At 38.3% G+C, this 13,731-nt stretch overlaps 1 protein-coding gene across 3 annotated transcripts; it reads left to right on the top strand.

Annotated features, from left to right (window-relative positions):
- Positions 1 to 2,246: 2,246 nt before the first annotated feature.
- On the top strand, positions 2,247 to 12,421 carry LOC112053905 (uncharacterized). Of its 3 annotated transcripts, XR_008252129.1 has the most exons (3): positions 2,247 to 7,704; positions 7,895 to 11,676; positions 11,782 to 12,421. XR_008252129.1 is itself a non-coding variant. In XM_052889441.1 (2 exons), exons 1-2 carry the CDS (start codon positions 5,330 to 5,332, stop codon positions 12,093 to 12,095), a joined length of 699 nt encoding a protein of 232 aa, XP_052745401.1. In that variant the 5' UTR covers positions 2,247 to 5,329; the 3' UTR covers positions 12,096 to 12,421. The 3 variants fall into 3 exon arrangements, 1 of the variants encoding a protein (XP_052745401.1); XR_008252130.1 differs by having other exon boundaries at positions 2,247 to 8,025; XM_052889441.1 differs by lacking the exon at positions 7,895 to 11,676 and having other exon boundaries at positions 2,247 to 5,714.
- Positions 12,422 to 13,731: the final 1,310 nt, after the last annotated feature.

Here is a 13,731-nt window from a genome sequence, read left to right as displayed (position 1 = left end):
CGGGTAACTCAGACCAATTATAGAAGGACCTGTATCGCACTCATAGTCACGAACAAAATTGTCTGTCATTTTCTGAAGAAAACGACCTTAGATTTGGTATATATCTTATACTAAACTAGAAGTTTTTGCCCGTTTTTTTAACAATTCAATTACACAAAAGGGTATTTTTACGGAGCTCTTTAACCGACGAACACGATTACAACTGTTTAACATCGATTCTACAGAGACAGTTTTTATAATCGCATTAGATCGTTGATCATATACTTTGACGGAAAAGTGAACGTCTAGCGAGGCAGGTCCTATACAATAATTGGTCTGAGCCGGGTAAAGACCCAGAGATTAAGACTAAGATCAGTCCTATCCAGTTTCCAAAGCTTTTGATCTTCAGTGCTATGGATAAGTACATACCTGTACAGTGTTAGTTTGGGGGGTTAATTGGATATCTTGGAAAGTCTAGAGACATAAAGTTCTCATTGTCTAACCCGTGTTCAGATATGATTAAAGTTTAGTGGTTTAAACGATTTATGGTGGTATTCTGTTCAATGCATATATTGTGCTTAACAGAGTACCTACACTGTTCAATTCAAATATTGAGTTTTACTCAGGTATTATGTTCTACTTCTGTATGAGTTCAGGATGGTTGTTAATTAAGAATTCAGAGTTATGTCAATTAAGCAATCAGAGTTTTGTCCATTCGAGTTCTTAATAGTATGCTAATTAAGTGTTCAGTATAAACTAAGAAAAATAATGGTTGACAATATTTAATATTATCTTCCTCAGACCTAGTCCCCATATGGGTACATAGGGTCATCTTCAGGAAATGACCTGTACTAATCAGATAGGCAGTGAAAGCTATTAAGTTATTGTTTTACTTTAACTGGATAAATGGCGCTACTGCTAGTTGCGTCCGGCCATCCTTAGAACAAATATTTTTTCTTCAACACGTGTTTTAAAATGAGCTCTCTCAAAATTAGTGATCCCGCCCAAGGTAAGTGAAAATTTTGCTATTTTCTTACTGTTTTCCTCATCAGCGATATTTGTGATATATCCAACAAACTTGTTTAAATACTTTATGGCGGCGGCGCAAATTTAATTTTGCGGTGCAGGTTGTATTTAATTTTATAATTTTTTTTTTTCTTTCTTTTTTTATTATTATTTTAACTAGTTACAAGTTTTAATGTAGTTAAAGCTTTAAATAGGGGTTTATGTTGCCTGTTTTCGTGTCGGCACTTGAAACGGGGTCCTAGATGAAAATAGGTGCTGTTTGCTTTTTTGCATACGGGTAGCATATAGCAATATGCTGAGCTGGGACCTTTTTCTAGGTTATGCCACATATATGCATAATGGTAGCAATAAATATATTTTCTATTACCTGGATGCAAGTCCACGAAGGCCAGACACCAGTGCCCGACTTGCCTAGATTAATTTATGCCTAGTGAGTAGCAGAAATTGTTATAAGGCTTACCACGAGTTATAATAGATGTAAAAAGCTATTTGTACTTTTTTGTCCAATTTATTTCCCTTTTTAATAAAGATTGAGTTTACAAAAATTATTGATTTTTTACATATTGGCACCCAAAGTCATAGGGACATAGTTTTCCGGGATTTTCCGGGTGTTCGATAATTATTAATCTGCAGTTGTATTGATTTCTGAAATTGGTAATATTGAACCTACCGCCCGTCTCACGGCTTGCGATTGGTTGGTTTCGCCAATGCAGCGAATGTTATCCACGCACGCGTCGCCACCATCGACGTAGTGACGAGAGCACTCTGAATGCTAGCCGGTTCGTAACCGCCTCAGCGTTTTAGAATTCGAGAACTCATTACATAAACTTTGTACCACCCTGGGTGATGTTTTGTGCCGTGCATGTAAAGGGATCCCGCCGTCAGTGAAGCATTGGACGTTCCAGCCGTTTTTCTGCCGGTCAACTGGGTGAGTCAATTATTGGTAATTGCAGATTTCATCACAACTATAGGTATAGAACGCAACCCCTGAACTAGCCAACCAACACCGGATAATTTCCCAATTACTTAAATATTCTGGCTGCGGCAGGAGAACGGACGGTTTTCTTTGTCAGTTAACAACATTCGAATTTGGTGAATTAACCAAAAAATGCAAAGAATGTGCAGAATTTTATCATGAACACATTAAGGCAGATGAGCTCAAAACAGCAAAGCAATCAGCGAATTTAAAGATCTCAACCTAAAAATTCACAACATTTTCTAACTAACTCTTTATAATATTATTAACTAGCGGACGTCCGCGATTTTGTCCGCGTGGAATTCAGTTTTACCGCGGGAACTATCTAATAAATAACTATCTAAATATCTAATCGGGATAAGAAGTGGTCTATGTGTAATTCAAGGCTTATATTTATTTCAAACGTGAGTTAATTCGGTTCAGAAGTCGCGGCGTGATAGTTACAACCATTCGTACCATCAAAATCATCAGTTTTTTTGCAAACCTCGGGACATCATGGAGTTTTTCGGGACAAAGAGTAGCATATGTGTTAATCCAGTGTAAAATCTATTTCCATGCCAAATTTGAGCCAAATCGGTGCAGTAGTTGTGGCGTTTAAGAGTAACAAACATCCATACAAAGTTTCGCTTTTAATATATTAGTAGGATAAATAACACTAACGAAATATATGTAGCTCAAGGCAGTCTCGGGGAAGTAAGTGAACTATAAATTGGCAACTTCGTTCTTAACACTCCCGATGGTTCGCGCTGGCGGGGGGCGTGTAGCGATGACTGAAAAACCCACGACTGATGCATCTCATTTTCCCGCACGCACGATTTCACACCCGCTCAGTCTTTCCCCCGTCGCCCGCATACGATGGGAGTGGCATCAACGAACTTGCCAGACTATAAAACAACGGTTGTCTGCGCAAGTACTGATATGAACAAAAGTGTTAGATCTGTGCTCTGCTAGTGCTTGTACTTGTTTTAACAGTCTTAGTTATGCGGATGACATGGTAGTTCTCAGCCCCTCTGAGGCCTAAGGAAACTGATTTCAGTGTGTGAGCATTATGCTAATGGCCATGGACTGAAATATAATGTGAAAAAGTCTGAAATGATGGTATTCCGCGCAGGCAAAGGTCCGGAGAGGATACCGGAAGTAACATTGAATGAAACAGCGGTTCGGGTTGTGTCGAAATTTAAATATCTGGGGCATATTCTCGATGAACACCTAAGGGACGACTGTGACATTGAGAGGGAAAGGAGGGCACTTTCGATTCGATGTAACATGCTTGCACGCAGATTTGGCAAATGTAGCAGACCCGTCAAGAAAACATTGTTTAGCGCGTATTGCCAGTGTTTTTATACCTGTCAATTGTGGACAAAGGAGAATGCCAGATCCTGACCCAGTCCTCACTCGGAATTTTGCGGAAAATGTAGATGTACTAAATATATTAAATTTTTAAATAATTGTTTTTTAATAAACCATTTTTACTGTTAAACTCCGGAATAAAAATCTGCCAAAAAAAGTAATTATATCCATTACGTTATTTCCTCATAGCTGACTTGTTTACTTATTTTTTAAAAACCTTTTTTCGACCTTGGGTTCGAGCCCTTTAGGGCGTTTTTAGTGCATTCTAATTATTTTATGTTCAAAATGTCTAGAATCCAGAGCTGCGAAGTCAGATCAAAATGTAAAAATAAACTGTCAGAACACTGTCAAACTATCAAAACTCGTAATAGAGTAATTTGAAAATAATAAAATCACGTTTTTTTTACATGTATTGCATGTGCTAAGTGCTTCTGTATTTACAAAAAACCAATCACGACGCTTTATCGTTATCTACTTCATAATAAACTGCACATATACTTAACCTTGAAATCAAACTTCAACTTGGATTTATTTTCATACCCCTAGTCATAAAGGGTTAAAAGGTAATATTTGTTTAATAGTACAAAAAATCCAATAAAATGACATATAATATATTGTTGCAAATTATTTTTTTTAGTGGGTCAAACTTCTATACATTGTCTGGCATTGTCCTTTCCTCAGAAAGTCCTACACGGCAATACGCGTACACTACAATGATGCATTTCGAATCTTGATGGGTCTGCCTAGATATTGCAGTGCCTCTGGCATGTTTGCCGAGTCGAGAGTGCCTGACTTTTATGCTGTCATGAGAACACGCGTGGCCTCCTTCTGGGAGAGACTCAGAACAGCGCGTAACAGCATCCTCAGGACAGTTTGCGACGGGATGCCCAGCCCTTTGTTTACATATTGGCTATCTGTGCATCAATACAATAATAAGAAATAGTTTATACTCCGGACTAGAATGACGCCTGGGAAGAGTCTTTTAACCTTCCCAGTTAGTATGTAAGTTTTAATACCTATTTGTAATATTAATTATTATTATTTTATTTCAATATGTAATCTGTATACTGGGTGCTTTTACCTTTAATAAAAATTATTATTATATTAGTATTAAAGATGGCAAATAAATGAACTTTTTGTTGAATGTCAATGAATGCCAACGTTATGCTATGGTTATATCGCTATTGTGGCTACCTCGTACGGCGCTAACTGTTCGATCACTTTACTATAATTAAACACAACACTCTTTTTAACTAACTTTTATTACTCACTTCACAATATATATAGAAACTAATTTTAAGTATCAACCACGTGGTGGGCTTATTCGTTCAACTTATATGATATCGAAACGGAACAATGGTAGCGTGAGTTAGACGACTACTAACGCCATCTATCGGCGGTCATGACAACTTTTATCGATTTAAACACTAACACCCAACATTGTGTTACTTTAGTTCAACTTACATGCCGCTTAGTATACCTACTTTACTTTAATGCGCTTACTATAGCTTCATTGATGACGCTCCCTTTATGCGGGCAACGGAAGTGGAAGGACTGCGGGTGTGAAGTCGTGCGCGTGGGCCATCGCTATCCCTCTCCCGGCCCCCACGGACCATCGGAACGTGTTACGAACGAATTTGTCGCATTTGCAATCTATTTCGATGTTATTACAGTATTAATTTTAATAATAATAATAATAATAATTGCCGTGTGGCACCGGCAGAGCAGAATGTTGCCACCCCTATCTTCCCGAGGGTGTCGTAAGAGCGACTAAGGGACTTTGGAGAACCACTCGACATCTTCTGGTTCTCCGAAGAGCTAGCTGGCTCAAAAATACTAGCCTCCTTGGGGACCTGAGTGGACCCCAAGTGATGTAATTACCACTCACCCCACCTTATAAATGATGATGGACAACAATAATGATGAGCGACTAGGGCCGCTACCTGGGCCCTCGAGAAAGAGATATGGTGGCAAAGGAAAAAATATGCCGGACTCACCATGTGCCGTTCGTTGCATTTAAAAACAACAAATGATTCCTTTGGTTCTTGGGTTTGCTACAAAAAATCTTGTAAAAATAAAAACAAAATACCCAGAGCCAAAGGAACATATTTTGAAAATATCAAGATAGACATAAGGTATGTTTTCTATCTAATATATGCATACGCCCATGGTTTTAACCAAGATACCACAATTCACGAGGACCCATTAAAAGAAGAGGGAAAATGTTTATCCCGAGCCACCATATCGGACTGGTTTAATTATTGCAGGGAAGCGGTTGTACTATATTTTATAAACCAACAAGAAAGTATAGGAAAAATTGGAGGACCTAATAAAATAGTTCAGATTGACGAATCCAAGTTTGGCAAGAGAAAATATAATAAAGGTAATTATTAGACTTTTATAAAATTAATAAAGACAAACAAGGTTACTCTTCTTGATCTATTGATCTATTCATTATACAATTAATTATTGTCTTTTATTGTTTCGGGTCGGGATATAGAAGGACATTGGGTTATTGGAATGATTGAAGATGGATCTGAAGACTTGAGATTGGAGTTGTGCCCGGATCATATTCAGAGTGCTGATGTGTTGGTGCCCCATATCAAGAAACATGTAGAAGTTGCACCACAATACACACAACTTTTGGCTGCATACGACTGCCGTAGTCATCACGGGTACATCCACAAGAAAGTTAATCATGCAAATCCAGATAACCCCTTTGTTGCTCCGGTTGGGACTCATACTCAAAGAATAGTCCCAATGGAGAGGGGTAAAAAGATTCTTCAAAAAAGAAAATTATATAACCCTAATAATTTTGCCGACTTAGTCATGGAATATATGTGGAGGAGAAATGTTGTAAAATATAAATTACAAACCCATTCATTAATTTGTTGGAAGCAATTACGTTTGTATATAATATAAATAAATAATTTTAAAGTTTTTAGTATCATTTATGCGCGTGTGAATTTGGACGGTAAAATTATTCTGAATATTGAAGTTCATAGTAGTGTGGTAGCTGGTAGCGGCTTGCGGTGGCCTGCAGACAGGTGAATACATAGAACACACAATTCTCGACCTACACCGACACATTACACACTTGCTCGCCCGTCAGCTGAGGTCAACCAACCCAGGTCAGCTCGCGACACTTCGGACCGTGAGTGTCCGTTGCCTATCTAACTAATTGTATAAAGGCTTTCGTTTCGCGGTGTAGCGCCGTATTACGAATGCCCGTCTGCCCACTCTGATTAGTTGATGGGCCCCTGATCCACTCGCGTGGAAGCCGGAGGATTGCCTCCACCATCATCGCTGCCCGTGACTACCAAGAGCTGAAAGATGCGATCCGTGCAGCACAAAATGACGAATCCTCGCAGCCAACGGGTCAAACAATAATGAATATTATGAGGTATGGCAGGAAACAGAAACCAGTATGCACGATACGTTCCACGATACAGGTCTAAAGATAGGTATTACAATTCATATGGCCATAATCATAACCATAATTATAATCAAAAGGCCCCAAGTACTCAACATGGACAATATTCTTATTACCTCCTTATCACTGCGAATAAATTCGCGGGAAAGAATTGAAAAAAGATTTTTATAACAATTTGCAAGTATTTTTGCACAGGCACAGCTACGAACCTGAACAAACAAGACGAGAGAACGAATACGCAATATAATAACAGCCACCATCAACATCATCTTCATCATAATTTGCGCATTCAGTCCATACCATTGTAAGTTGAATCCAATAGAATTAATATAGACACAAAATCACATGTCGGGGAAAATTTCAGCATTAGTCCAGATGAGTCTCCATCGATTGTTTTTTCAATTTATTATTTAACTCCCAGTTTATGTCCGTGTTAGTATCGAGCATAAATACTCATGGTTTACGCCTAATGATAAAAAGTTCAGGCGGTTCCAATACTAGGACTTTATAATGGAATAACACCAAACGAAGACGAAAAAAGTATTTTCTTGGCATTGATTACTGGAGTAGACATGTATAATAGGACCTGCCTTTTTAAAAAATCATGTCCCTGGACCGTTTTCTGTTAATACTTCGCAATTTAACTTTTTCCGATAATAATTCATATAATAACACTGGTGCCAACAGATGTCAAAACAATAATGGTTTTTTAACTCGCTCATGAAAACTTTAGTAAATCCTCCTAAAAATTTAACAATTGACGAAAGTATTGTGCTATGGCGAGGACGATTAAGTAGACAATATATCAAAGGCCACTGGGCGGCGTTGATCGTAAAGATCAGATGATCCATGCACTTTTTCCATAGAAGGCCATCGCCAGATCAGGAGTCTGTGCCCGAACCGACTCCCTCAACATCTGCAGCTGCTGCATCAGAGGCAGGTACTTTGTTATATTAAAAGAATATTTACCACATCAAGACTGTGTTAGGAGTGGGTACGAGAACCATCTCTAGGTGTTGAGTCTGGACTCTGTACTGAGCTGTTGAGGCTCAAGTTGTGAAAAAGTATCACACACCAAGTGTCTTAAAACAAACATACCGAGTAAATCATCCCATTGTGTTATGTTACAGATCTGCTTCCGTCACCGGAGCAGCTCAGTCCCGAGCCGAGCCGGCATCAACAGCACTAATGGGCTCTTCACCACGGTACATGGAGTCATGGGAAACAACCATGGAGTTGGGGTCACCCACCAATGTTACAGGTACCCCACAAATTACTTTATAAGGACAAACTTTTGGCATCTGCAGTTGAATGTCACCAGGTTCCCCTACTGACAACCAGCGTCGACGCCTCCTGTGATCAGAAGGCTGGCCAATATTTAGGTCAAAGAGTCACTTTCAGCCCATAAAGTGTGCCCCACAGCCTTGTGGACACTTTACCAATGAACATCGATTCGGAGGAATTCTACAACGACAAGTCTTTTGATTTATTTTTAATTTAATAAAAGGAATAATATTTCCATTTGTTCAATTTGTTAAAATTAAAAAGAACCGGAGATCTGTGGGGCATGTCAGTGAAAGTAATATCTAATATAATTGATGTAATTGCTCCCCACTTAGCCATTATTTTTAATGAATGTGTGGACTTAGGTATTTTTCCGAACCTAATGAAGCATGGCAAATTGATACCACTTTTTAAATCAGGAGACAAATCAGATCTTAATAATTATAGACCGATTACAATATTGCCAACACTTAGCAAGGTCTTTGAAAAAATCATATTAAATCAACTTTTATGTCATTTTAATTTAAATAACTTGTTTCATCCTGAACAGTATGGTTTTACAAAAGGTCGCAATACAACTGATGCAGGGGCTAAACTTTTAAAACATATTTATGAAGCATGGGAAGGTTCTAAGAATGCTATTGGTGTGTTCTGTGATCTGTCCAAGGCGTTCGATTGTGTTGACCATAACACCCTTCTACTCAAGTTAAGCCACTATGGCATCAAAAGTGTTGCACTCGATCTCATTGCCTCTTATCTCAGTGATAGAACGCAGAAGGTATGCATAAATGATATAAAGTCGCACGGTTCCACTACCATAATGGGCGTCCCACAGGGTTCAATTCTGGGTCCTTTTCTATTTTTAGTGTACATAAACGATTTACCATACCATGTCAGCGGCATATGTGAGATTGTACTGTTTGCTGATGACACATCCTTAATTTTTAAGTCCGACAGAAATAAAGATAACTCTGACGACGTAAACCGTGCCATATCGCATGTGTCGCATTGGTTCACTGCAAATAATCTACTTTTGAATGCCAAGAAAACTAAATGTATTGAGTTTTCATTGCCAAATGTTAAAAAATTAGATAAGTCTATAATAATGATCGATGGTGAAACACTGGAAATGGAGAGTTCCACAGTTTTCCTGGGAGTTACCTTGGATTGTAAACTTCAGTGGGGTGCTCATATAGAAAAACTGTCTGGTAAACTTAGCTCAGCGGCATTTGCCGTGAGAAAAATAAGACAGTTTACTGATGTTGATACAGCTAGGCTCGTTTATTTTGCGTACTTTCACAGCGTAATGTCTTACGGTATTTTATTGTGGGGCAAGGCTGCCGATATACAATCTATATTTGTTCTTCAAAAAAGAGCAATTCGAGCAATATATCAATTAAAATCACGCGAGTCCCTTCGTCAAAAGTTTAAAGAAATAGGTATACTAACAGTAGCCTGTCAATATATATATAACAGTATAGTATTTGTAAGACAAAATATTAATTTGTACAAACGAAAAGGAGATTTAAACCCACGTCTTACTAGACACGGGCATAAGTTAGTTATTTCTGCATATCGTCTCCAAAGAGTAAAAAAATCTTTTGTAGGTTTGGGTGTACTCTTCTATAATAAGATCCCCAAGACTGTGATGGACCTGCCAATGCATAGCTTTAAGCAATGTGTTAAAAAACATCTACTTAGTCGAGGGTACTACAACATTGATGAGTTCCTTAATGATAAAGATGCTTGGAGGTCGTTGGATCAGCTTCCACCTTCACACAGAAAGTAAAACTATAAAAAATGTAAACAATAATTGTTATTAATTGTAAATTATAATACTGTATGACTTTTTCAAAAGAGCAACTGTTGAGTTTCTTGCCGGTATCTTCTCAGCAGAACCTGCCTTCCGAACCGGTGGTAGAATCTTTACAAATAGTCAACTGACGTGTCAAACGTGCTTGTAAACTGAGCCTACTTGAAATAAATGATTTTTGATTTTGATTTTTTGATTTTGATTTATTTTTGTTAAATATAAAATGTAGGTAGTATTTAGGTAGTTATTTATATAATAGTTTTAATAACAAAGATCAAGACAATAGCTCAACCTTTAGAAAATTTAAAAAGATAATTATAATAATTATAAAGTTATCAATATAATAACAGCTAACAAACACATCTTAGTTATTGTTTTGCGCATTCATTCCATACCATTGTAAGTTGAATCCAATAGAATTAATATAGACACAATTAAAATCTCATGTCGGGAAAAATAAATGATCTTTGAAATAAACGGTCTTACAGATTTGATCCAAAGAACTAGACCAAACCAGAACGGTGTCATGATTTACAAACCAAGTAAAACACACACACATACATCGACTTCTGCGCTTACCTCCCTATCACTGCGAATTAAATCCCATAGAAAAAATATAAGGCAGTTCACGCGGCAGAATTGAAAAAATCCTACACCTGACGAAGGTGAAAGAAGGATGAACTGCACCGCAGTCTCTGCAGACGTTCCCATTCAGTAGAGTACTTTAATGCGCTTACTATAGCTTCATTGATGACGCTCCCTTTATGCGGGCAACGGAAGTGGAAGGACTGCGGGTGTGAAGTCGTGCGCGTGGGCCATCGCTATCCCTCTCCCGGCCCCCACGGACCATCGGAACGTGTTACGAACGAATTTGTCAAGCTATATACCTACCTACTTTAGACGTACCTACCTTGTCGTATATACTCTGCTACCCGAAGAACTTAATGTTGAAGAAAATATTAATTTTTATAGCAAACTCGACGAGGTTCATTCGTATGTCAGGATCTTGATTTATTCTTCTTCCTATATCTACAGAGAGGTTTTTACAGTGTACCGCGCTAACCATTTAACCTGCAATCTATTTCGATGTTATTACAGTATTAATTTTAATAATAATAATAATAATAATAATAATTGCCGTGTGGCACCGGCAGAGCAGAATGTTGCCACCCCTATCTTCCCGAGGGTGTCGTAAGAGGCGACTAAGGGACTTTGGAGAACCACTGAACATTTTCTGGTTCTCCGAAGAGCTAGCTGGCTCAAAAATACTAGCCTCCTTGGGGACCTGAGTGGACCCCAAGTGATGTAATTACCACTCACCCCACCTTATAAATGATGATGGACAACAATAATGATGAGCGACTAGGGCCGCTACCTGGGCCCTCGAGAAAGAGATATGGTGGCAAAGGAAAAAATATGCCGGACTCACCATGTGCCGTTCGTTGCATTTAAAAACAACAAATGATTCCTTTGGTTCTTGGGTTTGCTACAAAAAATCTTGTAAAAATAAAAACAAAATACCCAGAGCCAAAGGAACATATTTTGAAAATATCAAGATAGACATAAGGCATGTTTTCTATCTAATATATGCATACGCCCATGGTTTTAACCAAGATACCACAATTCACGAGGACCCATTAAAAGAAGAGGGAAAATGTTTATCCCGAGCCACCATATCGGACTGGTTTAATTATTGCAAGGAAGCGGTTGCACTATATTTTATAAACCAACAAGAAAGTATAGGAAAAATTGGAGGACCTAATAAAATAGTTCAGATTGACAAATCCAAGTTTGGCAAGAGAAAATATAATAAAGGTAATTATTAGACTTTTAAAAAATTAATAAAGCCAAACAAGGTTACTCTTCTTGATCTATTGATCTATTCATAATACAATTAATTATTGTCTTTAATTGTTTCAGGTCGGCATATAGAAGGACATTGGGTTATTGGAATGATTGAAGATGGATCTGAAGACTTCAGATTGGAGGTGTGCCCGGATCATATTCGGAGTGCTGATGTGTTGGTGCCCCATATCAAGAAACATGTAGAAGTTGCACCACAATACACACAACTTTTGGCTGCATACGACTGCCGTAGTCATCACGGGTACATCCACAAGAAAGTTAATCATGCAGATCCAGATAACCCCTTTATTGCTCCGGTTGGGACTCATACTCAAAGAATAGTCCCAATGGAAAGGGGTAAAAAGATTCTTCAAAAAAGAAAATTATAATAACCCTAATAATTTTGCCGACCTAGTCATGGAATATATGTGGAGGAGAAATGTTGTAAAATATAAAGACCCATTTATTAATTTGTTGGAAGCAATTACGTTTGTATTAATATAAATAAATAATTTTAAAGTATTTAGTATCATTTATGCGCGTGTGAATTTGGACGGTAAAATTATTCTGAATATTGAAGTTCATAGTAGTGTGGTAGCTGGTAGCGGCTTGCGGTGGCCTGCAGACAGGTGAATACATAGAACACACAATTCTCGACCTACACCGACACATTACACACTTGTTCGCCCGTCAGCTGAGGTCAACCAACCCAGGTCAGCTCGCGACACTTCGGACCGTGAGTGTCCGTTGCCTATCTAACTAATTGTATAAAGGCTTTCGTTTCGCGGTGTAGCGCCGTATTACGAATGCCCGTCTGCCCACTCTGATTAGTTGATGGGCCCCTGATCCACTCGCGTGGAAGCCGGAGAATTGCCTCCACCATCATCGCTGCCCGTGACTACCAAGAGCTGAAGGATGCGATCCGTGCAGCACAAAATGACAAATCCTCGCAGCCAACGGGTCAAACAATAATGAATATTATGAGGTATGGCAAGAAACAGAAACCAGTATGCACGATACGTTCCACGATACAGGTCTAAAGACAGGTATTACAATTCATATGGCCATAATCATAACCATAATTATAATCAAAAGGCCCCAAGTACTCAACATGGAAAATATTCTTATAACCTCCTTATCACTGCGAATAAATTCGCGGGAAAGAATTGAAAAAAGATTTTTATAACAATTTGCAAGTATTTTTGCACAGGCACAGCTACGAACCTGAACAAACAAGACGAGAGAACGAATACGCAATATAATAACAGCCACCATCAACATCATCTTCATCATAATTTGCGCATTCAGTCCATACCATTGTAAGTTGAATCCAATAGAATTAATATAGACACAATTAAAATCACATGTCGGGGAAAATTTCAGCATTGGTCCAGATGAGTCCCGGTCCAGATGAGTCCCCATCGATTATTTTTTCAATTTATTATTTAACTCCCAGTTTATGTCCGTGTTAGTATCGAGCATAAATACTCATGGTTTACGCCTAATGATAAAAAGTTCAGGCGGTTCCAATACTAGGACTTTATAATGGAATAACACCAAACGAAGACGAAATACGTATTTTCTTGGCATTACTTTTTCATATCTGCCATATAACATTAAACAGGCTCAATGATTACTGGAGTAGGTACGTATAATAGGACCTGCCTTTTTAAAAAATCATGTCCCTGGAACGTTTTCTGTTAATACTTCGCAATTTAACTTTTTCCGATAATAATTCATACAATAACACTGGTCCCAACAGATGGCAAAACAATAATGGTTTTTTAACTCGCTCATGAAAACTTTAGTAAATCCTCCTAAAAATTTAACAATTGACGAAAGTATTGTGCTATGGCGAGGACGATTAAGTAGACACTATATCAAAGGCAACTGGGCGGCGTTGATCGTAAAGATCAGATGATCCATGCACTTTTTTTCCATAGAAGGCCATCGCCGGATCAGGAGTCTGTGCCCGAACCGACTCCCTCAAAATCTGCAGCTGCTGCATCAGAAGCAGGTACTTTG

This window comes from Bicyclus anynana, chromosome 26 (assembly GCF_947172395.1).
Source record: "Bicyclus anynana chromosome 26, ilBicAnyn1.1, whole genome shotgun sequence".
Lineage (NCBI taxonomy): Eukaryota > Metazoa > Arthropoda > Insecta > Lepidoptera > Nymphalidae > Bicyclus > Bicyclus anynana.
This window is presented reverse-complemented; position numbering and strand designations above follow the sequence as displayed.